The sequence below is a fragment of the Pistacia vera genome, unplaced genomic scaffold, assembly GCF_008641045.1.
Source record: "Pistacia vera cultivar Batoury unplaced genomic scaffold, PisVer_v2 Contig254, whole genome shotgun sequence".
Classification (NCBI taxonomy): domain Eukaryota; kingdom Viridiplantae; phylum Streptophyta; class Magnoliopsida; order Sapindales; family Anacardiaceae; genus Pistacia; species Pistacia vera.
In genome coordinates this window covers 28,880-54,980 of record NW_022196062.1, presented here as the reverse complement: position 1 = coordinate 54,980, position 26,101 = coordinate 28,880, and the positions used below count along the sequence as shown (strand labels likewise).

Below are 26,101 nucleotides of genomic sequence, written 5' to 3'. Positions count from 1 at the left end.
ATGCTTTCCTCTGATACGACATCGGAACAACGAATATTATTATTATCTCCTTCTTTAAAGTTTAAACACCACCAGCGGAAGTGCGGAGTCCCGTTAAATTTGGGAAACAAATTATAACGATACCGCTCCGCTTCGACGAAAACGATAGTAGTTTCAGGGTTTCACTGTTTCGAAAAGTTGGTTCCTTTTCTTAACAAATACACAAAACTCAAAACAAAAACCCCCCAGAAAAATAAAACACAAAACCAAAAACCAAAATTTAAACCCAAGCCTTTTTCCCTTGTATCCACATTCTATGTTCTTAAAACCAGAACTTTTCTTCTTTGATCCTCGCTCATCACCGCCCAGCAATCTTGCATTTCTCGTCTCAAGGTTTGAAATTTTTTCCGGTGAGCGGGGTGAGGTGGGGAATTTATATTTTTCAGGAGTGTGACTGAAAAAAAACTCCGGCGACTGGGGGCAGCCGGCAAATGGTTTCTTTGTCTTGGGGTTGAAGATGAGTCAGGTTCGAGTTGATGACGAGTTGAAATCGTCGAAGGCTGCCTTTTTCGTGGAGAGACTGAGACCGTGTGATGTTTTTTTACTCATCACGAAAATTCCTCTTATGCTCTGTCTCGTCACGTCAATTGGTTTCGTTCTCTACGCGGCCTTTTCAACTCAGTCTCGGGCGATCCGTTTCAACTTACCCAAACCAAAACCCATTTCATTGCCACCAGACCCAACACCGACCAACATCTCCCACATCTTATTTGGTATCAGCGGCTCCGCCGCCACGTGGCACCATAGAGCTCATTACACCAGCCTCTGGTGGGACCCGGACAAGACACGCGGATACGCCTGGTTGGATGAGAAACCCGGGCAAAACACCAGCAGTAAAAACAAAACCCTGCCTGAAAATTCTTTGCCGTATAAGGTGTCGGACGCGGGATGGACCCGGTTCGGGTACTCAAGCTCCAGACCTGCGGTTCGGATCGCCCGGATAATATGGGATGGCTTTAAGCTGAACTTGCCTAACGTGCGATGGTTCGTAATGGGAGATGATGATACGGTGTTTTTCACTGAAAACTTAGTTTCGGTGTTAACGAAGTATGATCATAATCAGATGTGGTACATCGGTTGTAATAGTGAAAGTGTTGAACAAAATGTGATGCACTCGTTCAACATGGCATTCGGTGGCGGTGGATTTGCGGTCAGTTATCCGTTAGCGGAGAAACTGGTCAATGCATTGGACGGTTGTCTTGAGAGATACTATTATTTCTACGGTTCCGATCAGAGGATCTGGGCTTGCATTAGCGAGATTGGCGTCACTTTAACACCGGAACGCGGGTTCCACCAGGTACGTCTATTAGTTTTGATTGGTTTATCTTCTTACACGTGGTATATTGATTGAGGTAAAAGTGGTCAAAGGTTTACACCGGTGACCGGAGTTTTTTCAACGTTAGATTGATTGTGTTGTGGGTTCTTCCACGCGTATAGACTTGTTTTTCAATGAGTGGTTGTTTGGTCTCTTAAAATTTGATTTGTTCGTCCACGTCCATCACCTTTCTGATAAATTATGGTGAGAAATCGAATGTCGCTTAGTATTGGTAAATTCGGAGAGAGTGAATCATAAAATAATTTGGAAAAAAATATTACTAAGATATTTTATAATAGTGTTTTTCATAATTCTATGGTGTCATATTACTCTTAGCTTTAAAATGATAGAGGCAAGTGCCATATTACAACGTGAATCCAGTTGAGTCCTCCGTAGCGATAAAGAAAGTTCCAAGATAGTAGGCAAACAGTTTGTGTATGGAGAAGGTTGTCCATCGAAATACTGCTTAAAAATCACGAAGCATCTGAATTTTCCACTTGCCCACAAAAGAAATACGACAAATTTTGTCACATTGTAAAAGGTCGAACATTTTATCAGTTATATGCTAGATTTGTACGTGTCAACCATGGATTTATCCAAAATATAATAATATGCCTTGCCTTAGTTGCCTACCAGATCGATCCGACGGTTTAAAATGACCCAAAACCTAGTTTTGAAAGTGGGTTTATAGTAATTAAACAGGGACAAATCATACTTTAGGTTCAGGGTTTTGTCATTGCATCGAGAATGGTGGCCATAATTGACACGCGTTGCTTGTTGAGACTTACTTTTCATGGACCATTGTCCTTTTGTATTGCATATTTGCAGAGACAGTGACCTGTTTGGCAGCTGAGAAACGTGAACCAGAGGCCTTATGGGTACTCTGTTCACGGAAGCAGGGGACTTTTTTGGACTAACTTTAGGACCTTTTGTTTCGTTGGTAGGGAATAGAAGTTAACACGTTTCGTGTGGAAATCAAGAGGAAATTTTACCTTCATGTTTTTCTTAATTTAAAAGCAAGTAAACGTGTCAATGTTTCAATACATAAGCGCCATTTTTTGCCTCATTTTTAAATGAGGAAAAGCTTCAATAGAACATTAGAAAATTCTATAGAATATGATGATTCATCTTTTAGCGATATCAAAAACCTTTTGGGTCAAAAAATAATATAATCAAATTTAATATTAAAAAAAATCTGTGAAAAAAAATCCCTGATTTTTGTTTCTCGAGAAAAGAATATGAATATAGTTCATTTCACATGTTGACTACTTTCCTAGTTCCTAAAAGTTCATCTTTTATAAATATTGATCCTGGTTTTTTATTTTTTTATTTTTATATTTCCAGCTAGATATTAGAGAGGACCCATATGGCCTTCTGGCAGCCCATCCGATAGCGCCACTTGTATCACTTCATCACATTGATTACTTGAATTCTCTGTTCCCGAACCGAACCCAAATAGAGTCCTTGGAGACTCTCATTCATGCATATAGGATCGACCCGAACCGGATCCTGCAACAAAGTTTCGGATATGACGGCAAGCGAAGATGGTGCATATCCATCTCATGGGGCTACACCATTCAAATATATCCGTTTTTAGTATCCGCAAACAACTTGGCCATGCCCCTGCAGACTTTCAAGACATGGCGGAGTTGGAGCAACGGACCGTTTGTATTCAACACACGATCCCTGAGTCCTGACCCGTGCCATAACCCGGTCGTTTATTTCCTGAACCGGGCTGAGAAAGTGGGCAAGACGGGGACCCGAACCACATATATCGGGCCAGTCCCCAAGTTTGGGCATTGTAAGAACGGAGAATATGCCAAGGCCTCGACACTCAAAAGAATTATCGTCTCTTCAATGAAGATGGATCCAGAGTATTGGCACAAGGTGAGTCCAATTTTTTTTATTTATTATTATTATTTTTTTTAATAATATAAGGGTTGAGTTAAGTTGAGATGGTGGGTTTACAGTGTTTTGACTTGATTTTGTGAGCAGGCACCACAGAGACAGTGCTTTGAAATTTTGGATGGTGGAAGAATGAGGGGTGAAATTTTGCGGATCAGGATTAGAAAGTGCAGGCCGAAGGAGATTATGGCTGTTTAGATTAATTAGATTAATTAAATGGCTAGATTAGCATTCTGACATTTCCTTCCTTGTAATTATACCGTTCTACGGAAATAAAGTTCAGGATTTTACTTTTCTTCTCCATTATAGAAAAAGAGAGCCTTTTATTCATATCATGGACATGATTGATGATGTTGTAAACCTTTAAAATTATATTCCCATAAAGTGTTGCACCACTATCTACGGCTTGGAACTAAAGGAGATGTGAAATGGTGCCTGTGGATTGCCACGGTTGATTTCCCACCAAATGGGGCAACCAAAAAAGAGCGAAAAATATGCTTCTTTGTCTAGTGTCATTTCAATATGCGTCAACCTTTTGTGTTCTAGAGATGATGACTGAAGAAGAAGTGAACATGAAGAAGCTGATCTGGTTGTTAAAGACTTAAAGTCTTAAAGATTGTAGGTGGACTCTTTCAGAATGCACAAAAACACAATCTAATAATTCAAAAACACAATACAATATATTACATGCTCGGATTTGTTATTCAAGTTTAACATAAGCCTCTCAAATTGCTGCAGTTACAGATTAATCGATAGGAACGATGATCCCTCTCTGTACATGAGTAAAGAAATTCTAGTTGCAAAGTAATGTGTCACGCGTTGCATTGCCGGTTGTTGAATTTACCCTAATCACAAAAGGTTGCTTTTATCATAAATGATTACACAGTAGCAGAAAATAGTACAACAAATTACAGTCAACTTACCCATCTGCAACTTTGCAAAGGTATTCCCGTTGATCATCTCTCAAAGGCACATCTGTAAAGTCTGTTACCAGACAAAGGCAATCAGTCAAAACAAACCACTGCAGGATTTAACAAAGCTCATATTTAAGTTGTCCAAGACAAAAAAATATATTACCAGTTGTTTCCTGGAACAGATAGAAGCTTAATTACAATATAAAAATGGAGAAGCAAACTTTGAAGCAGCTAACCTCAACCTTAACAAATGAGTGTGAACGTGTGTGTAAGTGGGTGATCGAGTGCATTTACAATCCCTACCCAAATAAAATGTCCTTTGCTGGAGAAATATAAAATGTAAAATTCCTTTTCACAATACATAGTACTGAAAACAATACTGTCCTCTCAGTTGATATTTAATATTTTATTCAAAGAAGTTGTCTGTTTATGAATCGAAATACGCATGTCAATGTTTTCAAACTAACAATATCCATTAACAACTCCTGCATCTTATATAAGTAAATCAGTCACGTAATTAACTGAAAGAGCCAAATGTTTCCAGGTTCACTGAGATAACATTTGCTATGAGTTTCACTCTTTATCTATTATTGTTCATATTGTTTTTCTTAAACATTTTGTCCTCTTTGCCAGCAGCTTATGCTACAGTAACGTAATTTAAGTAGATTGGCAAATTGCCTATGTTGATACAATGAGTATGACCCTGTAAAGAACCTCAACACCCAATAGCAATTCCAGTCCAAACCCACAAACAAGCAACCTCAACAACACAGAATTAATAAGAGTAAACTGATATGTATTATATTGATAGAGATTAACAATTGAAGAACAATCAAAGGAAATAATAAAGAACATGAAAGAAAACATAATAACTAGCATTTCGAGGAGCTAGTGGCCTCCCAACATATTCCTTTTAAAAAACAGCTTGTTGTTTTCATATGTTAGTCCCCCTTATAAGCACACTTGATTCCCCACTAATACTCGCTACATCCAGGACATGTGTACTCATTATTAACTAACCCCATTGCCTTTATTCCCACTAGTGGCCCTTCCACCCTTCTTGAGATACATCTTAGTAACCGGTGGCCTATCAGACCCCTAACGATTGACTCAAGAAATGTAATGAATCGTTAACAGTTTAGCTATTTAAAAAAGAAAAAAATCACCACAATGTTTCTACATACCAGCACCAGTTATGATTGATCCCTTGAAAGATGTGTTCCCAGTCGTAAGTGCCCCTTCCAAGTTGCATTGCTTAGATTTACCTGCAGAAATTAGTGAGACATGCCACACATGTCACACAAAGCTTCAATATTAATAGTGCTGATTAGTTGTATCATTGCTCCCAAACGCAGCCAACTTGAGAGATGTCGACAGAATTCAATAAATAGTACTCATATTATATATTTAATATCAAAACAATTTACCATCACCACAAAAACTGCTCCTTTCAAACATGTGCATATACATCAGAAGGAAACTAGGAAAACTTTTAAGAAGATCTGAAAAGCATAATAGAAATTAACCTTTGTCACATTTGCCAATGAAAAGTCTGCCCCTCTTAGATCAGCATCCGAAAGATCACCCCTGATAACAAAAGGAAAAGCAATAGTAATAGACACTAAATTAGCCCCACAAAAAGCCCCTGCTGATGATTTATATGCTATAGCCCCAACGGAAACATTATATAGATTTGTTTGTTCTAAGCTAGATAGTTCAAGCTCAAACACATTTGTAATGTGCACCAACACCACTTGGAAACAGCCATACTCATTTGAATTTAATTTATTGCTTGATGATGAGTAATATGCAAGATCAAATATAAAATAAAACTCATTACTTTATTCCTTGAGAAAGGAATTTAGTTTACCCGTTAAATCTGCATCAAAGAGCTAGCACCTAGTAACTTCGCGCCCTTAAATTGGCTTGTCTCAATATAACTGAGCAGATACAAACCCCATTTCTCAATTATCATATAATCTTAAATCACACATACATAAACAAAAATTTGATTTATTAAGACCGTTTTGAAGTCTTGCTTGATCAAAGTCTTGCCACTAAGTCCTCCCAGTGAGATCTTGCCTCTTGTTACTTCAGCACCGTATGGACCTCCTCCCTTCCATCACATCACCATGAAAGGAAAGCTTCAAGACTAATAAACAGAAACAGTAAAGAAGAATCAAAGCAAAATATTGAAATTTTAACCCCTTTGTTCCTTTCAATTAAGAATACAAGATACTATAAAAATTGAACCTTTTTTAATCTAAAGTTTCCAAACCAAAAATCAATCAAAACATACTACAATTAAAGTGTAGTTTTATTTTACCTTAAATGCAAGCAGATCAGCAAAGAACAATGAGCAGAAACAAGAGCAAGCAAGCTAGTTCTAGCCACGGACTCACTTAAACACAAGACTAGATTCTCATTACATTGAGTTCTCTCTTCAGTATCTGTTGATAATAATAATAATAAAAAAAAAAATGTAAAAAACTTTGCACATTCATGGGCTAAGACGTAATATAGAAACTGTCAATTCGCATTGCATGTACTAAATAGGAATTTTTGAGAGATTGTAGAGTAACCTGGGGTGAAGAGAAGCTAGAGAAGACAGAAGAGGTTTGTTAAGAGCGGTTTATTGAAGGGAAGGAAGTTTTGGTGATTTTGGAAGAAAATGAGACGTTGAGAAGTGCCATTATTGTTTTGTTTTTGTGAGAGTTGCAGTGACAGAGCACAAATGGATAATGAGCATACAGCATAATCTGATAGGATACGGTTTTTCTTTGGGTGTGGTTATTCACACGGGTACTTCTTGTGTACGTAAGCTGATTCATGGGCCTGGGCTTTTAGGGCTTGGGTCGGGTCAAATATTGGGCTTTGAATGCTAGCCAAGGGAAGTTAATCTGGGCCTAGTATGAATTTAATGGGCTTAAGGGAGTCATTCGTCCTAGAACCATCACTGAGTGGAATAAACCATGTTTGCTTGACTGGTTGGATAAAATTTGAGATAATTTTTGAAAAATAATAAATATTTTTATCTCTATTTCATTCGGGTTAATTTTATTTGCTCTCTTAAGATAGTTAGTCTTACACACCCAAAGATTTTAAAAAATCCTCTATTCAAGTGGGGTTTTTATATTATAAAGTTAATTATTATTATTTTTTACATTTATTGGGTTTTGTGATTTTTTTTAAGGTTTTTAGAATTTATAGTAATGAACACTAATTGAAAAGCTCCTTCTGAATTTCCAGACCTCTAACGTACACATCAACAAATACAATTCAGTGAAACGACTGCATAATAAGTATAATTCGAAAGAATTGGCGAGGGTCACAATCTCAGGAGATACATCACACAGTACAATTGTGTAGAACAGCCAACCAATGTAATCCGAACTCGGTGGCTTGGTAACACAAAAGTGAAAATTATGTTTGCATTAAAAAAGGTGATAAAGATAGAAAGATATTTGCACCGAAAATGGACTCAGAATTACCAAGAAAGAAAAGAAGGAAAGAAAAGAGAAAAAAAGGCATCAGATTTAATAAGAAGAGCAGTAATGAAGACTGGACAGAGTGACAGAGATGAAATAAAAATGTGGTGTGGCTCGGTTTCTAGGGTGACATGTTGCAGACCTTGGCATTCGATACCTTGTCGGGACTTGAAGACAGTGACGTGTTCCCACTACCCATCTCCTTCTCTCTCTCTCTCTCATGCGCACGTTACCCCACACCATTCAAGATTCAGAAATTTAGTCCACTTCTTACAAATGCTTCGGCTATTCCTCCTCCTCCTCTATCTTTTTCTTCTTTTCTTCTACACTTTCCCAATTTCGAGAACCTCCTTCTCCCCCAATTATACTTCCCCACGTGGTGGGGCAAGGGTGGCTCTGTCTTTTCTTCTATTGGATAAAGATCATTAGGGGGTGTTTATTTTGTTTCTTGTTGTAGAGGAGTGGACTAGGCTCTTGAACTTGGGTGGGGGATTGAGTTGAAACCTTATAGCACAAAACTGGATACTGGGGGACAAAGAAAAACCATTCTCTGCAAAACCGCTTACCTATTTAGAGTGATACACGAATCCTTATCGTAGCCACCAGGGAAAGTGTGTTAATTAAGTTGTGTTTTAACGGACGCCCTAAAACAGTTGAAACCAGAAAGTAACAGAGAGAACTGGAGGTCCCGCAGAAGATAATCGTACTTGAGCGGATTCTTTGTCTAAAGAGGTACAGACTTTCTCTTCTCCTGACCACCAAATTATTCAACTTTTTTTTTTACTACCTCGTATGTATAGAACGTAACTCTATGTTTCAGGGGTGTGGGGTTTTAAGCTTGTTAAAGAGTGAATGAGTTATTATATCTTTGATTTTTGGGGGGGTCTAGGAAAGGTTTATGTGAGGGAGGGGTTTGTGGATCTGATTTTTGGAATTTGGAGGCTAATGGTTAGGGTTTTCATGCAAACAAGAGGAACCCATATCTCTAATGTCTGATTCATGCCACTGGCTAGATGGGTTTGGCTGATTTTGGGTGAGAAAAGGAAAAAAGGGATAAGGTTTTGGATTATCTATTGGATTTGCGTTTTTTATTCTGAGATCCTCAATCTACAGCTGGAAACAAACAAGATCAAAGAGGAAAAAGAATCCGAGAGTTTTTTCCGACTTCTCATTGTTTGGTGCTTTTCATCATCATCCCATTGTTCAACAAAGCAGCAAGGAAGTAAAGCTAAACAGAACAAAGGCGATCACAGAGGACTAATTTTTCTTCTCTTCTTGTATATTGATTCTCGAGAACCAATCATGGCTAATCGCTGGTGGGCTGGAAATATAGCAATGAGGGGTGTTGATCCAATAACTCCACCTCCGAGTCTTCACTTGAGAAATCCAGAAGAAGAACATAGCGTTCTAGGTCGTCTCGGTCCAAGAAGAGAGCAAGAATTCATAGACAACAACCCAAAGCGCCACAAACACCAGTAACACTAATGCAAACAACGCCAACACCAATACCCTAACGCCACCACCCCAACCAGCAACAACACCAAGATGACCAGAAGACAGCCGTGACAACAACGAATCTGAAGACCAAAACTTGGGCCTTGAAACCATCGAACCGGGTTCCGGCTCCTCCTCTCGTCGACCCAGAGGAAGACCACCGGGTTCAAGGAATAAACCAAAACCTCCCATTGTTATTACCAAAGAAAGCCCAACTCTCTCCGTAGCCACGTTCTTGAAATCACAGCGGCACTGACATCGTTGAGAGCATCGCGAATTTCGCTCACGCCGCCACCGTGCGTCTCCATCTTAAGTGGAAGTGGCATTGTGACCAATGTCACACTCAGACAACCAGCAGCACCCGTGGGGTTATCACCTCCCATGGAAGGTTCGAGATTTTATCATTATCTGTGCGTTTTTCCGGCGCCATCGCCACCGGGAGCTACGGGCTTAACCGTGTATTTAGCGGTGACAAGGTCGTGGTAGGGGAACTGTGATGGGGGCTTTAATGGCGTCAGGGCCAGTGATGGTGATAGCAGCTACGTTTACTAATGCTACATTGAGAGGTTCCTGTTGAAGATGAAGGGAACAGGCGGTGTGGAGGGTCAATTGACAGTCCAGCTTGCAACAGCAAGGGAATGGAAGTAATAGTGGGTGGTGGTGGTGGTGGGTGTGGAGGTGAGGTGAGGGAGAGTGTGGTGGTGGTCAGTCCCGATTTTGGGCGGTGAGCAAGGGTTCAACAACAATGCCTATGCCTATGTATATCTGCCCTCCTAATTTGCGGCCTAATGACAAATGCCTCATGATGTATTTTGGGCTCCGCCTCCTCGCCGCCTCCGTTTAACTAATCAGAAGAGGCTGAGAGGGTGATGGAGAAGAATGAAGAAGGGGCTTTTTTGCTGACTGGTTTTGTGCAAAATGTACTGATAGTTCAATGTATAATAGCGCAGGAAGGTTAGCTAGGTTTCTTTATCTTTGTGAATCCTGATCAAGTGATGACTAGTTAGTTTTGCCATGTTTGAGTACTCGTTGGTTGTCTTGTTTTCCACTCTCTAATCAACTTTTCCTTGTGGAAGAATGTAGCTTTTTATGATGTAGGAATAGCAGCTATAGTCATAAAAATGGAGTTGGTGCTACTGAAATTCATGGCTCTCTTCTGTTATGGTAAGCTTACCAAATTAATTTTATGTCTCTAGGCCTTAATGTGTTCATTTTTGATGAGACATGGTTTGAAAACTCAATCTATTATGGTTGAAATTTAAATTTCTTCGGTAATGATTGATAAAAGCTCTTTGCATTAGCAGATATAGATAGGTACGAGTGGGGGAAACAATAGAGAGATGGTGGGGTTGATTCATCCGAATTTTCCCCACCATGGTCGTTTCGGTTCCAAGTTGAATGGTAAAGTAATACACTGGCTCATTAATTGTGGTACAGAAGGATATTCCCAACTTGGTTTGTCCCTCTGCAAGTTGAATTAATTTGATATTTATACATGTTGGGGCTCTAGGGTTCGTGGCTGAATTTGATATGAAGCGACGTTCCTATCCAAATGTGTCTATTTTTGTTTGTCCATTTAGATATAAGGCCATTCTTGCACATCTACATCTTCTACTTCATTCTTGCAACATCTAATATTGTGACCTTTCCAACTTACTTTGAAGTTGTTTTTCATTACCTATCTGGCTTAGGTCTCATTTGGTTATATATTAAAAGTCGTTCATCTTGGGACAAAGCATGTCCAAACAACTCGTCTTGTTATGATGTTGTTCAAATTTTTCTATCTTTCCCTTGGTCAAGTTAGGTCAGTGACAAGAAACTTAACTACATATGGAGAGCAGTATTTGGGAATTATTGAAGTATGCATTTCCTGCTTCTATTCTTCATATGATTCTGTTAATATTCCTCCTCTATTTATGCCACCATTTGCCAACTGGTTAAGCATGTCTGTTACAAATAGGAAAAAAGTAACCAACTGTTGCAATTTAATTATCTATTCCTATACTTCTTCAGTTTTTTCAATGGTCTTTTTGTGTCAACTCAATCATAGATATGGACCTTTATCTCTTTATTAGTTCTTTTATACAGCCATGAATTAAACACCATTTGCCATAAATAGTACTGAACTGATTGCCCTTTGAACTTGATTGTGAAGCAGAAAGATTGTTTCTTATTTAACCCTGTATTTACTATAGGACTATGAGCTGTTAATCAGAATAATGGAGTGTAATTACTGATGTTTTAATTATATTTGCGTGGAATATATGTCAAATGGTCAGGTAAGGCTGCCTATCTCACAACATTTACTTGTCAAGTAGGTTGTAATAGTTGGGAGGTTTTCATTGTCCTTGTGAAGTATTTTTGCTCCTTTACACCCATTTGGTCAATGGTGGTTGATGCCTGGACAATTTGTTATTATGGTAGCTAGTTTTTGAAGAAAACAAATATAGAATTGGTCATCTTTGAACCTTTGAAAAAGAATCAATTATTATTAAAAGTCAATTCCTAATCTCCAACTTGTAGAGTCTATTTCACCGTGTGTTTCTGTAGTTAAAACTATTGACTCTATTATTAGAAGGTTACCCATATCTTCTGTGCTTGAGATGACTGAAATGAACATCTGTGGATGAAGAATGGGGTGTGTCTGTGAAAAGAAATAGATTTAGTTTGGGGGAGAAGGAATCACATATTCTTTGAGAGTTAATGTGTATGAATTTGTAATGTCTTCTTTTCTTGTTTTAGTTGTTTTGTTGTCATAGCCAATTACAGCTTCAACCCGGGTTGATATGGCCTTTCAAAACTGCCATTTATACCCTAATTGAGTAGTATCATTCACTTCAATTTCTCAAGGACAACAGCAGTACTAAACTATGATTGCCCCTTATGCGAAAGAAGACTGACTCCTGTATATTATCTTTGCTTTCTCTTTTGTGATCACAGCTTAGTGTCTGCAGTTTGTGCTATCTTTTGAATGGGAATTCAATTCAAATCGATTGATAATTAATGACCTTGGCTGAAGAATAAACATATTTTATGAAAGAACATTAATTAAGACTTGGTATATATGAAATTAAGAAACAAAGCATATCGTGGAACACAGCATGGTTTTCCAACAAAATTGTCAAATTGCAACCACTGCGTTGACAAGTATCCATCTTTTGGGTGAGCAGCCATTATTTTGCCTTTTCCCACAAGAAAGCTAAAGCTGGCTTGCTAAACCTTATGGAGATGGTCTGAAATTTGATATAAGAGTAGTACAAGAAATGGTTTCTGATGTTATGAATCTTGGAGTTAAGGTAATTGTGAAGTTGGGTGGGTTTTTGACTTTCAGGGCCGTGCTTAATATTGAAGAAAAGGAAGAATAAAACAGGGGTCCAACCCAACGTGTTAATATTTTCCCATCCAAATGTTCATAGAACCATTAATTTCAAACCCATGCTTATAATTTTCTTTGCCAAATGATTTTTGTATATGAACAAATTTTGCTTTGACATGATGCGATGTCTATTGTGCATAAAGTGTTAAAATAAGCAAGCTTTTATTTTATAGCAATAACACACATTGAAACGACCTTTTTTAATGGTTAATCACAATTACTGTTTATATACTTGAAAAAAAAGCTTAGAACCAGTGTTTGAAATTGACTCGGTGTCATCCAACCAAGGGTGGTCCCAGGTGACCGGTTAAACGGTTTATCGGTGATCAATAAGTTTAAATCTAGCAAACATACTTTTGAAAAATACATAACCCCTATAGGTTTGAAATTTCAACACAACTCCTGGACATTAGAGTTTCACTTTTTTTGGCCAAATTCTGGCAGCCAAAATTCAATCCGACACAATCATGAACCACAACTTCCACCCTACAAACCCCTCTAATTGCTTGGTAGTTGGACTCACATAGTGTGCTACAATTGGGTTGATTTTTCCAACCAAATTTCCTGATTCCATCCAAATTCAATCAACACCACCCCTCGAACCCGACCTTATTTACAAAATCCTTCTAACCTAACCACTGTAAGCCCCTCTTCCCACAATCAAGTTAAGATTTTGAACAGTTGAAAGTGTACCCACTCAAAGAAAGCCCCAAGTCTCAGTCTGACTGTGTTAAATTGGCTAGACCGGCTGATTTTCAGAGCAAGTTTAGAACCAAGAGTTAACTTATTTTTAATTTCTAGATATATTTTATCGACTTCTCCTGTATCTAACAACCCTTACTCTTATTTTTATTCCAAGAGAAGCAATCCACTGAGGTTTAGAGAGAAGAATGTTATATAAATGAAAATCCTTTATAATATTATTTCATTATCCCTTCATTCTCTTAAGTGTAGTTTTCAACAAATAAGAAAGTTCTTCTATGATAGAAACAAGTCACTATTACCAAATTCCCCTTTTATATATCATCCCTTTTTGGTAATCTTATGATATTCTTTCATTGTCTCTTCTTTCTAGATTGATTTTTTTTTTTTTTTTTTTTAATTGGAGTCTTTAACAAATTAGGAGATCTTCCTTTTCTAAATAGGTTATCATTAAGAAAATTTCCCTTTATATATTATCTTTTGTGGTAAAAGTTTATGATGGGAAATGCACATTCATTGGTATCAGTGAACAAAACGCTGTTTATTATGTAAATACCTATACCTATTTGATAATAATATTTACGAGGGAATTGGAACTTATTAACATAAATGATATAATCACCCAACGATGTATCTGATAAAATACTAAGTCTTACCAAAACACATGATCTTCTATACACCTTCTATTTAATATAATAATTCAAGTATGTTGTCTGCGCTTATAAAAATTAACTTATAAGTAGTTAGTGCTTATAAGAGAATTTAAACTTATAAGTATTTGAAATTTAAGTAATTACATGTTTGGTTAAAATACTTATAAATGACTAATAAGTAGTTAACGCGTTTAATAAAATATGGCTTATAAATACATTTTATTATTAAAATGATTAAAATAGTACTACATTATTTTATCAAATAATAAATAAGGTTATATGATGGAATTTTAAAATTAAATAAGGGTAATGTGGTAATATATTTAGTCAAAGTAACTTATAAACAAAGTGCTTATAAGAAAAAAAAAAATGTAGGATCCCCCAACTTATTATTATTATTATTGTTATTTTGTTTATAACCCCAAAAGTTATAAACAAACAAGTCAACTTGATTTTCGATCTTATAAGCTCAGACAAACACCCCCTCATTGTATTCACCTATACCATTCCTTTGCAAACTTTCCTTAAAAAAATTTATGCATTTATGGTAATCACTCTTTTTATAAGAACTAATTTTGAAACAATACTTAAGTTCGAGTCCCTCCTCGAGTGCTAATAAGAGTAGTCAAGAGAACTCTTACTCAACCAATAGTTCTAGACAATGGCGGATCTAGGATTTTTGCCCAGGGGGCCTCCGCGGCTCCTCCATTGTTTGTCAATCAACTAATGAAAACTTTTAAAAACCCACCAAACCTTGAGCAAATGAAATAATACAATATCATGAAGCTAAAAAGAAAAAAAAAATGCAAAAACAGAATACTTTCCTACTTGAATAAATCAATGAGAAGCAAAATCTTGAGCAAATGTGTTGAAAATAATATCCAATTTACAAGGAAATGCAAGAAAAGTTTTATGTGGAAAAACCTCTTTAATATGAAGAGAGAAAAAAAAACCCTAAACCTAAACCCTAAATCTTGACCTAATTTGTTTTCAATTCGGATTCTTTTCTTACCAATTGATGTTATTGATGTCTTATAAAAATTTGTGATGAAATTGGAAGTGAAGAAGCAAGGGCCCAATGGAAAAATGAGTTAGAGTTATATGGGTTTTTAAAGTAATGTTTTATATGATTAAGTTCTTTAAAAAATTAAATAGTAAATAATTCTGCTTGCTCTTAATACTAGATTGTCATGATCAAAGTTTAATATCATTATCATTAATTAGAGAATAGATTTGTAAAAAAAAGTATAATATAATCATTCAAAATTTATTAAGATCATGGAAAGATAATGATAATTATTACGTAGATTATTAGTTTATAATTATTAATTTTTGTTTCTATTAAAAAGAGGTGTAAGTTAGACATGAAATATTTTATTAGTAGATGGAATTGGCATCTGTTAAGTAATTAATTAGGTTGAGGGGTGAAAGATAGAAAGGCAAGTATAGATGAAATGACAATGAGTCCAGGTCATAGAATTAAAAATCACAATTAATAGTGATTTGTGTGGTATATTATATGTATTAAATTAGAGGAAAGGGGGAGACAGAAAGGTCAAATTAATAAAGACTAATAGAATCCCAAAAGATAAAGGAGAAATTTTAGAGAAGACTTTTCCATATAAAAATTGGTTTTTTTTTTTTTTTTTTTTTTTTACAAAGAGACAAAGAGGAAAAAGAATCCGAGATTTTTATCCGACTTCTCATTGTTTGGTGCTTTTCATATCATCCCATTGTTCAACAAAGCAGCAAGGAAGTAAAGCTAACAAACAAAGGCGATCACAGAGGACTATTTTCTTCTCTTCGTATATTGTTCTCGAGAACCAATCATGGCTAATCGCTGGTGGGCTGGAAATATAGCAATGAGGGGTGTTGATCCAATAACTCACCTCGAGTTCACTTGAGAAATCCAGAAGAAGAACATAGCGGTTCTAAGGTCGTCTCGGTCCAAGAGAGAGCAAGAATTCATAGACAACAACCCAAATGCGCCACAACACCAGTAACACTAATGCAAACAACGCCAACACCAATAGCCCTAACGCCACCACCCACAACCAGCAACACACACAAGATGACCAAGAAGACAGCCGTGACAACAACGAATCTGAAGACCAAAACTTGGGCCTTGAAACCATCGAACCGGGTCCGGCTCCTCCTCTCGTCGACCCAGAGGAAGACCACCTGGTTCAAGGAATAAACCAAACCCCCATTGTTATTACCAAAGAAAGCCCTAACTCTCTCCGTAGCCACGTTCTTGAAATCACGAGCGGCACTGACATCGTTGAGAGCATCGCGAATTTCGCTCAGCGCCGCCACCGTGGCGTCTCCATCTTAAGTGGAAGTGGCATTGTGACCAATGTCACACTCAGGCAACCAGCAGCACCGGTGGGTTATCACTCTCCATGGAAGGTTCGAGATTTTATCATTATCTGGTGCGTTTTTCCGGCGCCATCGCCCCCGGGAGCTACGGGCTTAACCGTGTATTTAGGGGTGGACAAGGTCAGGTGGTAGGGGAACTGTGATGGGGCTTTAATGGCGTCAGGCCAGTGATGGTGATAGCAGCTACGTTTACTAATGTACATATGAGAGGTTACCTGTTGAAGATGAAGGGGAACAGGCTGGTGGTGGAGGTCAATTGGACAGCTCAGGGCTTGCAACAGCAAGGGAATGGAAGTAATAGTGGTGGTGGTGGTGGTTGTGGTGGTGGAGGTGGGGTGGAGGAGGAGGTAGTGGTGGTGGTCAGTCCCAGATTTTGGGCGGTGAGCAAGGTGGTTCACAACAATGCCTATGCCTATGTATAATCTGCTCCTAATTTGTGCCTAATGGACAAATGCCTCATGATGTTATTGGGCTCCGCCTCCTCGCCGCCTCCGTTTAACTAATCAGAAAGAGCGTGAGAGGGGGGAGGAGAAATGAGAAAGGGGCTTTTTGCTGATGGTTTTGTGCAAATGTACTGATAGTTCAATGTATAAGCATAGCAAGGAAGGTTAGCTAGTTTCTTTTCTTTGTGAATCCTGATCAAGTGATGAAGTTAGTTAGGTTTTGCCATGTTTTGAGTACTCGTTGGTTGTCTTGGTTTCCACTCTCTAATCAACTTTCCTGTGGAAGAATGTAGCTTTTTATGATGTAGGAATAGCAGCTATAGTCATGAAAAATGGAGTTGGTGCTATGAAATTCATGGCTCTCTTCTGTTATGGTAAGCTTACCAATTAATTTTATGTCATCTTATGCCTTAATGTGTTCAATTTTTGATGAGACATGTTTGAAAACCAATTCTATAGGTTGAAATTTAAATTTCTTCGGTAATGATTGATAAAAGCTCTTTGCATTAGCAGATATAGATAGGTACGGAGTGGGGAGAACAATAGAGAGATGGTGGGGTTGATTCATCCGAATTTTCCCCACCATGGTCGTTTCGGTTATCCAAGTTGAATGGTAAAGGAATACACTGGCATCATTAATTGTGGTACAGAAGGATATTCCAACTTGGTTTGTCCCTCTGCAGTTGAATTAATTTGATAATTTACATGTTGGGGCTCTAGGGTTCGTGGCTGAATTGATATGAAGCGACGTTCCTATCCAAATGTGTCTAATTTTGTTTGTCCATTTAGATATAAGGCCATTCTTGCAAATCTAGCATTTCTACTTCATTCTTGCAACATCTAATATTGTGACCTTTCCAACTTACTTTGAAGTTGTTTGTCATTACCTATCTGGCTTAGGTTCATTTTGGTTATATATTTAAAAGTCGTTCATCTTGGGACAAAGCAGTCCAAAAACTCGTCTTGTTATGATGTTGTTCAAATTTTTCTATCTTTCCTTGGTCAAGTTATTGTCAAGTGACAAGAAACTTAACTACATATGGAGAGCAGTATTTGGGAATATTGAAGTATGCATAGAATTCTGCCTATTCGGCTATTCTCATATGATCGATTTTTTGTAATATTCCTCCTCATTTTATGCACCATTTGCCAACTGGTTAAGCATGTCGTTACAAATAGGAAAAGAAAAGTAACCAACTTGTTGCAATGTTTTATCTATTCCTATAACTTCTTCAGTTTTTCAATGTCTTTTTGTGTAACTCAATCATAAGATATGGACTTATCTCTTATTAGTTTCTTTATACAGCCAGAAATTAAACACCATTTGCCATAAATAGTACTGAACTGATGTGCCTTTGAAGACTTGATTGTGAGCAGAAAGATTGTTTCTTAATTTAACCCTGTATTTACTATAGGACTATGAGCTGTTATCAGAATAATGGAGGGTAATTGACTGATGTTTTAATTATATTTTGTGGAATTATAGTCAAATGGTCAGGTAAGGCTGCCTATTCACAACATTTACTTGTCAAGTAGTTGTAATAGTGGGAGGTTTTCACTTGTCCTGTGAAGTATTTTTGCTCCTTGTACACCCATTGGTCAATGGTGGTTGATGCCTGGACAATTTGTATTATGGTAGCTAGTTTTTGAAGAAAAACAAAAATTAGAATTGGTCATCTTTGAACCTTTGAAAAAAGAATCAATTATTTAAAAGTCAATTCCTAATCTACAACTTGTAGAAGTCTATTTCACTCGTGTGTTTCTGTAGTTAAAACTATTGACTCTATTAATTAGAAGGTTACCATATCTTCTGTGCTTGAGATGACTGAAATGAACATCTGTGGATGAAGAATGGGTGTGTCATTGAAAAGAAATAGATTTAGTTGGGGGAGAAGAATGACAGTATTCTTTGAGAGTTATGTGTATGAATTGTAATGTCTTCTTTCTTGTTTGAGGTTTTGTTTTGTTCATAGCCAATTACAGCTTCAACCCGGGTTGATATGGCCTTTCAAAACTGCCACTTATGAACCCTAATTGGAGTTAGTATCATATCACTTCAATTTCTCAAGGACAAACAGCAGTACTAAACTATGATTGCCCCTTATTGCGAAAGAAGACTGACTCCTGATATTATCTTTGCTTTCTCTTTTGTGATCACAGTTAGTGTCTGCAGTTTGCTATCTTTTGAATGGAATTCAATTCAAATCGATTGATAATTAATGACCTTGGCTGAAGAATAAACATATTTTTATGAAAGAACAAATTGAATTAAGACTTGGTATATATGAAAATATAGAAACAAGCAATATCGTGGAACTCAGCAGGCTTTCGCAAACAAAATTGATACAAATTGCAACCACTGCGTTGACAATGTATCCATCTGTTGGGTGAGCAGCCATTATTTTGCCTTTTCCCACAAGAAGCTAAAGCTGGGCTTGCTAAACCTTATGGAGATGGTCTGAAATTTGATATAAGTAGTACAGAAAGGTTTCTGATGTTATTGAATCTTGGGAGTTAAGGTAATTGTTGAAGTTGGGTGGGTTTTTGACTTTCGAGGCGGTGCTATATTTGAAGAAAAGCAGAAGAATAAAAACATGGGTCCAACACCAACGTGTTAATATAGTTCCCACCAAATGTTCATGAACCATTAATTTCAACCCATGCTTATAATTTCTTTTGCCAAATGATTTTTGTAATGAAGCAAATTTTGCTTTGCATGATGCGATGTCTATTGTGCATAAAGTAGTTAAAATAAGCAAGCCTTTTATTTTAAGCAATAACACACATTGAAACGACCTTTTTTAATGGTTACATCACAATTACTGTTATATACACTTGAAAAAAAAGTTAGAACCGTGTTTTGAAATTGACTCAGGTGTCATCCAACCAAGGGGTTGGGTCCCAGGTGACCGGTTAAACTGGTGATTCCGGTGATTCAATAAGTTTAAATCTAGCAAACATACTACTTTGAAAAATACATTAACCCCTATGTTTGAAATTTCAAACACACTCCTGTGACAATTAGAGTTTCACTTTTTTTGGCAAATTCTGGCAGCCAAAATTCAATCCGACACAATCACATGAACCACAACTTCCACCTACAAAACCCTCTAATTGCGCTTGGTAGCCCTCGTGACTCACATATGTCGCTCATTGGGTGATTTTTCCAACCAAATTTCGCTGATTCCAGTCCAAAATTCAATCAGACACCACCCTCGAACCACGACTCTATTCTACAAAATTCTTAACCTTAACACTTGATAGCCCCTCTTTCCACAATCAAGTTAAAGATTTTGAACAGTTGAAAGTGAACCCAGCAAAGAAAGCCCCAAGTCTCAGTCTGACTGGTTAAATTGCTGACCGGGCTGAGTTTCAGAGCAGATTTAGAACGGGTAGTTTTATTTTACCTTAAATGCAAGAGCAGGATCAGCAAAGAACAATGAAGCAGAAACAAGAGCAAGCAAGCTAGTTCTAGCCACGGACTCACTTAAACACAAGACTAGATTCTCATTACAATTGAGTTCTCTCTTCAGTATCTGTTGTAATAATAATAATAAAAAATAAAAAAAATGTAAAAAACTTTGCACATTCATGGGCTAAGACGTGAATATAGAAACTGTCAATTCGCATTGCATGTAACTTAAAAATAGGAAAATTTTTGAGAGAATGTAGAGTAACCTGGGGTGAAGAGAAGCTAGAGAAGGAGAGAAGAGGGTTTGTGAAGAGGGGTTTATTGAAAGAGAGAGGAAGTTTTGGTGGGATTTTGGAAGAAAATGAGACGTTGAGAAGTGCCATTATTGTTTTGTTTTTGTGAGAAGTTGCAGTGACAGAGTAGCAAATGGATAATGAGCATATCAGCATAATCTGATAGGATACGGGTTTTGTTTGGGTGTGGTTATTCACACTGGGTACTTCTTGTGTACGTGAAGCTGATTCATGGGCATGGGCTTTTAGGGTTTGGGTCGGGTCAAATATTGGGCTTTGAATGCTAAGCCCAAAGGGAAGTTAATCTGGGCCTAGGTAATGAATTTAATGGGCTTAAGGAGAGTCATTCGTCCTAAAAACCATCACTGAGTGGAATAAACCATGAGTTTGCTTGACTGGTTGGATAAAATTTGAGATAAAATTTTTGAAAAATAATAAATATTTTTATCTCTAATTCATTCGGGTTAATTTTATTTGCTCTCTTAGAGATGGTTAAGTCTTACACACCCGAAGAGTTTAAAAAATCCTCTATTCAGGTGGGGTTTTTATATTTAAAAAATATATTATTATTTTTTTTATACATTTATTGGGGTTTTGTGATTTTTTTTAAGGAATTTTTAGAATTTATAGTAATGAACTAATTGAAATCAATCAAACATTATAATAATAAGAAAAAGTAAAAAAATTGAAAAGCTCCTTCTGAATTTCCAGAACATCTAACGTACACATCAACAGAAATACAATATAGTGAAACGAACTGCATAATTAAGTAATAATTCGAAAGAATTGGCGAGGGTCACAATCTCAGGAGATACATACAACAGTACAATTGTGTAGAACAGCCAACCAATGTAATCCGAACTCGGTGGCTTTGGTAACACAAAAGTGAAAAGTATGTTTGCATTAAAAAAGGTGATAAAGATAGAAAGATATTATGCACCGAAAATGGACTCAGAATTACCAAAAGAAAAGAAAAGGAAAGAAAAGAAAAGAAAAGAGAAAAAAAGGCATCAGATTTAATAAGAAGAGCAGTAATGAAGACTGGACAGAGTGACAGAGATGAAATAAAAATGGTGGTGGTGGCTCGGTTTCTAGGGGTGACATGTTGCAGACCTTGGCATTCGATACCTTGTCGGGACTTGAAGACAGTGACGTGTTCCCACTACCCATCTCCTTCTCTCTCTCTCTCTCATGCGCACGTTACCCCACACCATTCAAGATTCAGAAATTTAGTCCACTTCTTACCAAATGCTTCGGGCTATTCCTCCTCCTCCTCTATCTTTTTCTTCTTTTCTTCTACACTTTCCCAATTTCGAGAACCTCCTTCTCCCCCAATTATACTTCCCCACGTGGTAGGGGCAAGGGTGGCTCTGTCTTTTCTTCTATTGGATAAAGATCAGTAGGGGGTGTTTATTTTGTTTCTTGTTGTAGAGGAGTTGGACTAGGGCTCATTGAACTTGGGTTTGTGGATTGAGTTGAAACCTGTATAGCACAAAACTGGATACATGGGGGACAAAGAAAAACCATTCTCTGCAAAACCGCTTACCTATTTAGAGTGATACACGAATCCTTATCGTACGCCAGCCAAGGGGAAAGTGTGTTAATATTAAGTTGTGTTTTAACGGACGCCCTAAAACAGTATGAAACACAGAAAGTAACAGAGAGAACTGGAGGTCCCGCAGAAGAGTAATCGTACTTGAGCGGATTCTTTGTCTAAAGAGGTACAGACTTTCTCTTCTCCTGACCACCAAATTATTCAACTTTTTTTTTTACTACACTCGTATTGTATAGACACGTAACTCTCTATGTTTCAGGGGTGTGGGGGTTTTAAGCTTGTTAAAGAGTGAATGAGTTATTATATCTTTGATTTTTTTGGGGGGTCTAGGGAAAGGGGTTTATGTGAAGTGAGGGGTTTGTGGGATCTGATTTTTGGAATTTGGAGGCTAATGGTTAGGGTTTTCATGCAAAACAAGGGGAACCCATATCTCTAATGTCTGATTCATGCAACATGGCTAGATGGGTTTGGCTGATTTTTGGGTGAGAAAAGGAAAAAAGGGATAAGGTTTTGGATTATATCTATTGGATTTGCGTTTTTTATTTCAGAGATCTCTCAATCTACAGCTGGAAACAAACAAAGATCAAAGAGGAAAAAGAATCCGAGAGTTTTTATCCGACTTCTCATTGTTTGGTGCTTTTCATCATCATCCCATTGTTCAACAAAGCAGCAAGGAAGTAAAGCTAAACAAGAACAAAGGCGATCATAGAGGACTAATTTTTCTTCTCTTCTTATATTGATTCTCGAGAACCAATCATGGCTAATCGCTGGTGGGCTGGAAATATAGCAATGAGGGGTGTTGATCCAATAACTCCACCTCCGAGTCTTCACTTGAGAAATCCAGAAGAAGAACATAGCGGTCTAAGTCGTCTCGGTCCAAGAAGAGAGCAAGAATTCATAGACAACAACCCAAATAGCGCCACAAACACCAGTAACACTAATGCAAACAACGCCAACACCAATAGCCCTAACGCCACCACCCACAACCAGCAACAACACCAAGATGACCAAGAAGACAGCCGTGACAACAACGAATCTGAAGACCAAAACTTGGGCCTTGAAACCATCGAACCGGGTTCCGGCTCCTCCTCTCGTCGACCCAGAGGAAGACCACCTGGTTCAAGGAATAAACCAAAACCTCCCATTGTTATTACCAAAGAAAGCCCTAACTCTCTCCGTAGCCACGTTCTTGAAATCACAAGCGGCACTGACATCGTTGAGAGCATCGCGAATTTCGCTCAGCGCCGCCACCGTGGCGTCTCCATCTTAAGTGGAAGTGGCATTGTGACCAATGTCACACTCAGACAACCAGCAGCACCCGGTGGGGTTATCACTCTCCATGGAAGGTTCGAGATTTTATCATTATCTGGTGCGTTTTTGCCGGCGCCATCGCCACCGGGAGCTACGGGCTTAACCGTGTATTTAGCGGGTGGACAAGGTCAGGTGGTAGGGGGAACTGTGATGGGGGCTTTAATGGCGTCAGGGCCAGTGATGGTGATAGCAGCTACGTTTACTAATGCTACATATGAGAGGTTACCTGTTGAAGATGAAGGGGAACAGGCTGGTGGTGGAGGGTCAATTGGACAGTCTCAGGGCTTGCAACAGCAAGGGAATGGAAGTAATAGTGGTGGTGGTGGTGGTGGTGGTGGTGGTGGAGGAGGTGGAGGTGGAGGAGGAGGTAGTGGTGGTGGTCAGTCCCAGATTTTGGGCGGTGAGCAAGGTGGTTCAACAACAATGCCTATGCCTATGTATAATCTGCCCCCTAATTTGCTGCCTAATGGACAAATGCCTCATGATGTATTTTGGGCTCCGCCTCCTCGCCCGCCTCCGTTTAACTAATCAGAAAGAGGCTGAGAGGGTGATGGAGGAGAGAATGATAGAAGGGGCTTTTTTGCTGACTGGTTTTGTGCAAAATGTACTGATAGTTCAATGTATAAGCATAGCAAGGAAGGTTAGCTAGGTTTCTTTATCTTTGTGAATCCTGATCAAGTGATGACTTTAGTTAGGTTTTGCCATGTTTTGAGTACTCGTTGGTTGTCTTGGTTTCCACTCTCTAATCAACTTTTCCTTGTGGAAGAATGTAGCTTTTTATGATGTAGGAATAGCAGCTATAGTCATGAAAAATGGAGTTGGTGCTACTGAAATTCATGGCTCTCTTCTGTTATGGTAAGCTTACCAAATTAATTTTATGTCATCTTATGCCTTAATGTGTTCAATTTTTGATGAGACATGGTTTGAAAACTCAATACTATTATGGTTGAAATTTAAATTTCTTCGGTAATGATTGATAAAAGCTCTTTGCATTAGCAGATATAGATAGGTACGGAGTGGGGGAGAACAATAGAGAGATGGTGGGGTTGATTCATCCGAATTTTCCCCACCATGGTCGTTTCGGTTATCCAAGTTGAATGGTAAAGTGAATACACTGGCATCATTAATTGTGGTACAGAAGGATATTCCCAACTTGGTTTGTCCCTCTGCAAGTTGAATTAATTTGATAATTTATACATGTTGGGGCTCTAGGGTTCGTGGCTGAATTTGATATGAAGCGACGTTCCTATCCAAATGTGTCTAATTTTGTTTGTCCATTTAGATATAAGGCCATTCTTGCAACATCTAGCATCTTCTACTTCATTCTTGCAACATCTAATATTGTGACCTTTCCAACTTACTTTGAAGTTGTTTGTCAATTACCTATCTGGCTTAGGTCTCATTTTGGTTATATATTTAAAAGTCGTTCATCTTGGGACAAAAGCATGTCCAAACAACTCGTCTTTGTTATGATGTTGTTCAAATTTTTCTATCTTTCCCTTGGTCAAGTTATTGTCAAGTGACAAGAAACTTAACTACATATGGAGAGCAGTATTTGGGAATTATTGAAGTATGCATTAAGAATTTCCTGCCCTATTCGGCTATTCTTCATATGATTTCAGATTTTTTGTAATATTCCTCCTCTATTTTATGCCACCATTTGCCAACTGGTTAAGCATGTCTGTTACAAATAGGAAAAGAAAAGTAACCAACTTGTTGCAATGTAATTTTATCTATTCCTATAACTTCTTCAGTTTTTTCAATGGTCTTTTTGTGTCAACTCAAATCATAAGATATGGACCTTTATCTCTTTATTAGTTCTTTTATACAGCCATGAATTAAACACCATTTGCCATAAATAGTACCTGAACTGATTGCCCTTTGAAGACTTGATTGTGAAGCAGAAAGATTGTTTCTTAATTTAACCCTGTATTTACTATAGGACTATGAGCTGTTAATCAGAATAATGGAGTGTAATTGACTGATGTTTTAATTATATTTGCGTGGAATTATATGTCAAATGGTCAGGTAAGGCTGCCTATCTCACAACATTTACTTGTCAAGTAGGTTGTAATAGTTGGGAGGTTTTCACTTGTCCTTGTGAAGTATTTTTGCTCCTTGTACACCCATTTGGTCAATGGTGGTTGATGCCTGGACAATTTGTTATTATGGTAGCTAGTTTTTGAAGAAAAACAAAATGTAGAATTGGTCATCTTTGAACCTTTGAAAAAAGAATCAATTATTATTAAAAGTCAATTCCTAATCTTCCAACTTGTAGAAGTCTATTTCACTCGTGTGTTTCTGTAGTTAAATACTATTGACTCTATTAATTAGAAGGTTACCTATATCTTCTGTGCTTGAGATGACTGAAATGAACATCTGTGGATTGAAGAATGGGTGTGTCATGTGAAAAGAAATAGATTTAGTTTGGGGGAGAAGGAATGCACAGTATTCTTTGAGAGTTAATGTGTATGAATTTGTAATGTCTTCTTTTCTTGTTTTAAGGTTTTGTTTTGTTCATAGCCAATTACAGCTTCAACCCGGGTTGATATGGCCTTTCAAAACTGCCATTTATGAACCCTAATTGGAGTAAGTATCATATCACTTCAATTTCTCAAGGACAAACAGCAGTACTAAACTATGATTGCCACTTATTGCGAAAGAAGACTGACTCCTGTATATTATCTTTGCTTTCTCTTTTGTGATCACAGCTTAGTGTCTGCAGTTGTGCTATCTTTTGAATTGGGAATTCAATTCAAATCGATTGATAATTAATGACCTTGGCTGAAGAATAAACATATTTTTATGAAAGAACAAATTGA

At 37.6% G+C, this 26,101-nt stretch overlaps 2 protein-coding genes, 1 long non-coding RNA gene and 2 pseudogenes across 6 annotated transcripts; 4 read left to right on the top strand and 1 right to left on the bottom strand.

The window, feature by feature from the left end:
• The first annotated feature begins 45 nt into the window (after positions 1-45).
• LOC116132468 lies at positions 46-3,549 on the top strand. The gene is made up of 3 exons (XM_031418128.1): positions 46-1,336; positions 2,699-3,241; positions 3,350-3,549. Exons 1-3 carry the CDS (start codon positions 497-499, stop codon positions 3,455-3,457), a joined length of 1,491 nt encoding a protein of 496 aa, XP_031273988.1. The 5' UTR covers positions 46-496; the 3' UTR covers positions 3,458-3,549.
• A 480-nt stretch (positions 3,550-4,029) lies between these two features.
• Positions 4,030-5,765, bottom strand: LOC116132469. The gene is made up of 4 exons (XR_004128418.1): positions 5,700-5,765; positions 5,358-5,438; positions 4,183-4,243; positions 4,030-4,104 (listed from the first exon to the last, which is right to left on the bottom strand). It is a non-coding gene; the product is annotated as an uncharacterized LOC116132469 (long non-coding RNA).
• A 3,183-nt stretch (positions 5,766-8,948) lies between these two features.
• On the top strand, positions 8,949-10,025 carry LOC116132509 (annotated as a pseudogene).
• A 5,690-nt stretch (positions 10,026-15,715) lies between these two features.
• On the top strand, positions 15,716-16,687 carry LOC116132508 (annotated as a pseudogene).
• A 4,972-nt stretch (positions 16,688-21,659) lies between these two features.
• Positions 21,660-26,101, top strand: LOC116132493 (AT-hook motif nuclear-localized protein 15-like). Of its 4 annotated transcripts, none has more exons than XR_004128423.1 (2): positions 21,660-24,134; positions 25,991-26,101. XR_004128423.1 is itself a non-coding variant. In XM_031418161.1 (2 exons), exon 2 carries the CDS (start codon positions 22,725-22,727, stop codon positions 23,805-23,807), a length of 1,083 nt encoding a protein of 360 aa, XP_031274021.1. In that variant the 5' UTR covers positions 21,660-22,134; positions 22,517-22,724; the 3' UTR covers positions 23,808-24,196. The 4 variants fall into 4 exon arrangements, 2 of the variants coding, with proteins under 2 accessions (XP_031274021.1, XP_031274020.1); XR_004128422.1 differs by lacking the exon at positions 25,991-26,101 and adding an exon at positions 24,279-24,566; XM_031418161.1 differs by lacking the exon at positions 25,991-26,101 and having other exon boundaries at positions 21,660-22,134; positions 22,517-24,196.

Bases quoted from the DNA above. Each gene is read 5' to 3' on its own strand.
- LOC116132493 (XM_031418161.1), top strand. From the start codon at position 22,725: ATGGCTAATCGCTGGTGGGCTGGAAATATAGCAATGAGGGGTGTTGAT.
- LOC116132468 (XM_031418128.1), top strand. From the start codon at position 497: ATGAGTCAGGTTCGAGTTGATGACGAGTTGAAATCGTCGAAGGCTGCC. The intron at 1,337-2,698 runs GTACGTCTATTA...TTATATTTCCAG, and splicing joins CGGAACGCGGGTTCCACCAG to CTAGATATTAGAGAGGACCC. The intron at 3,242-3,349 runs GTGAGTCCAATT...TTTTGTGAGCAG, and splicing joins ATCCAGAGTATTGGCACAAG to GCACCACAGAGACAGTGCTT.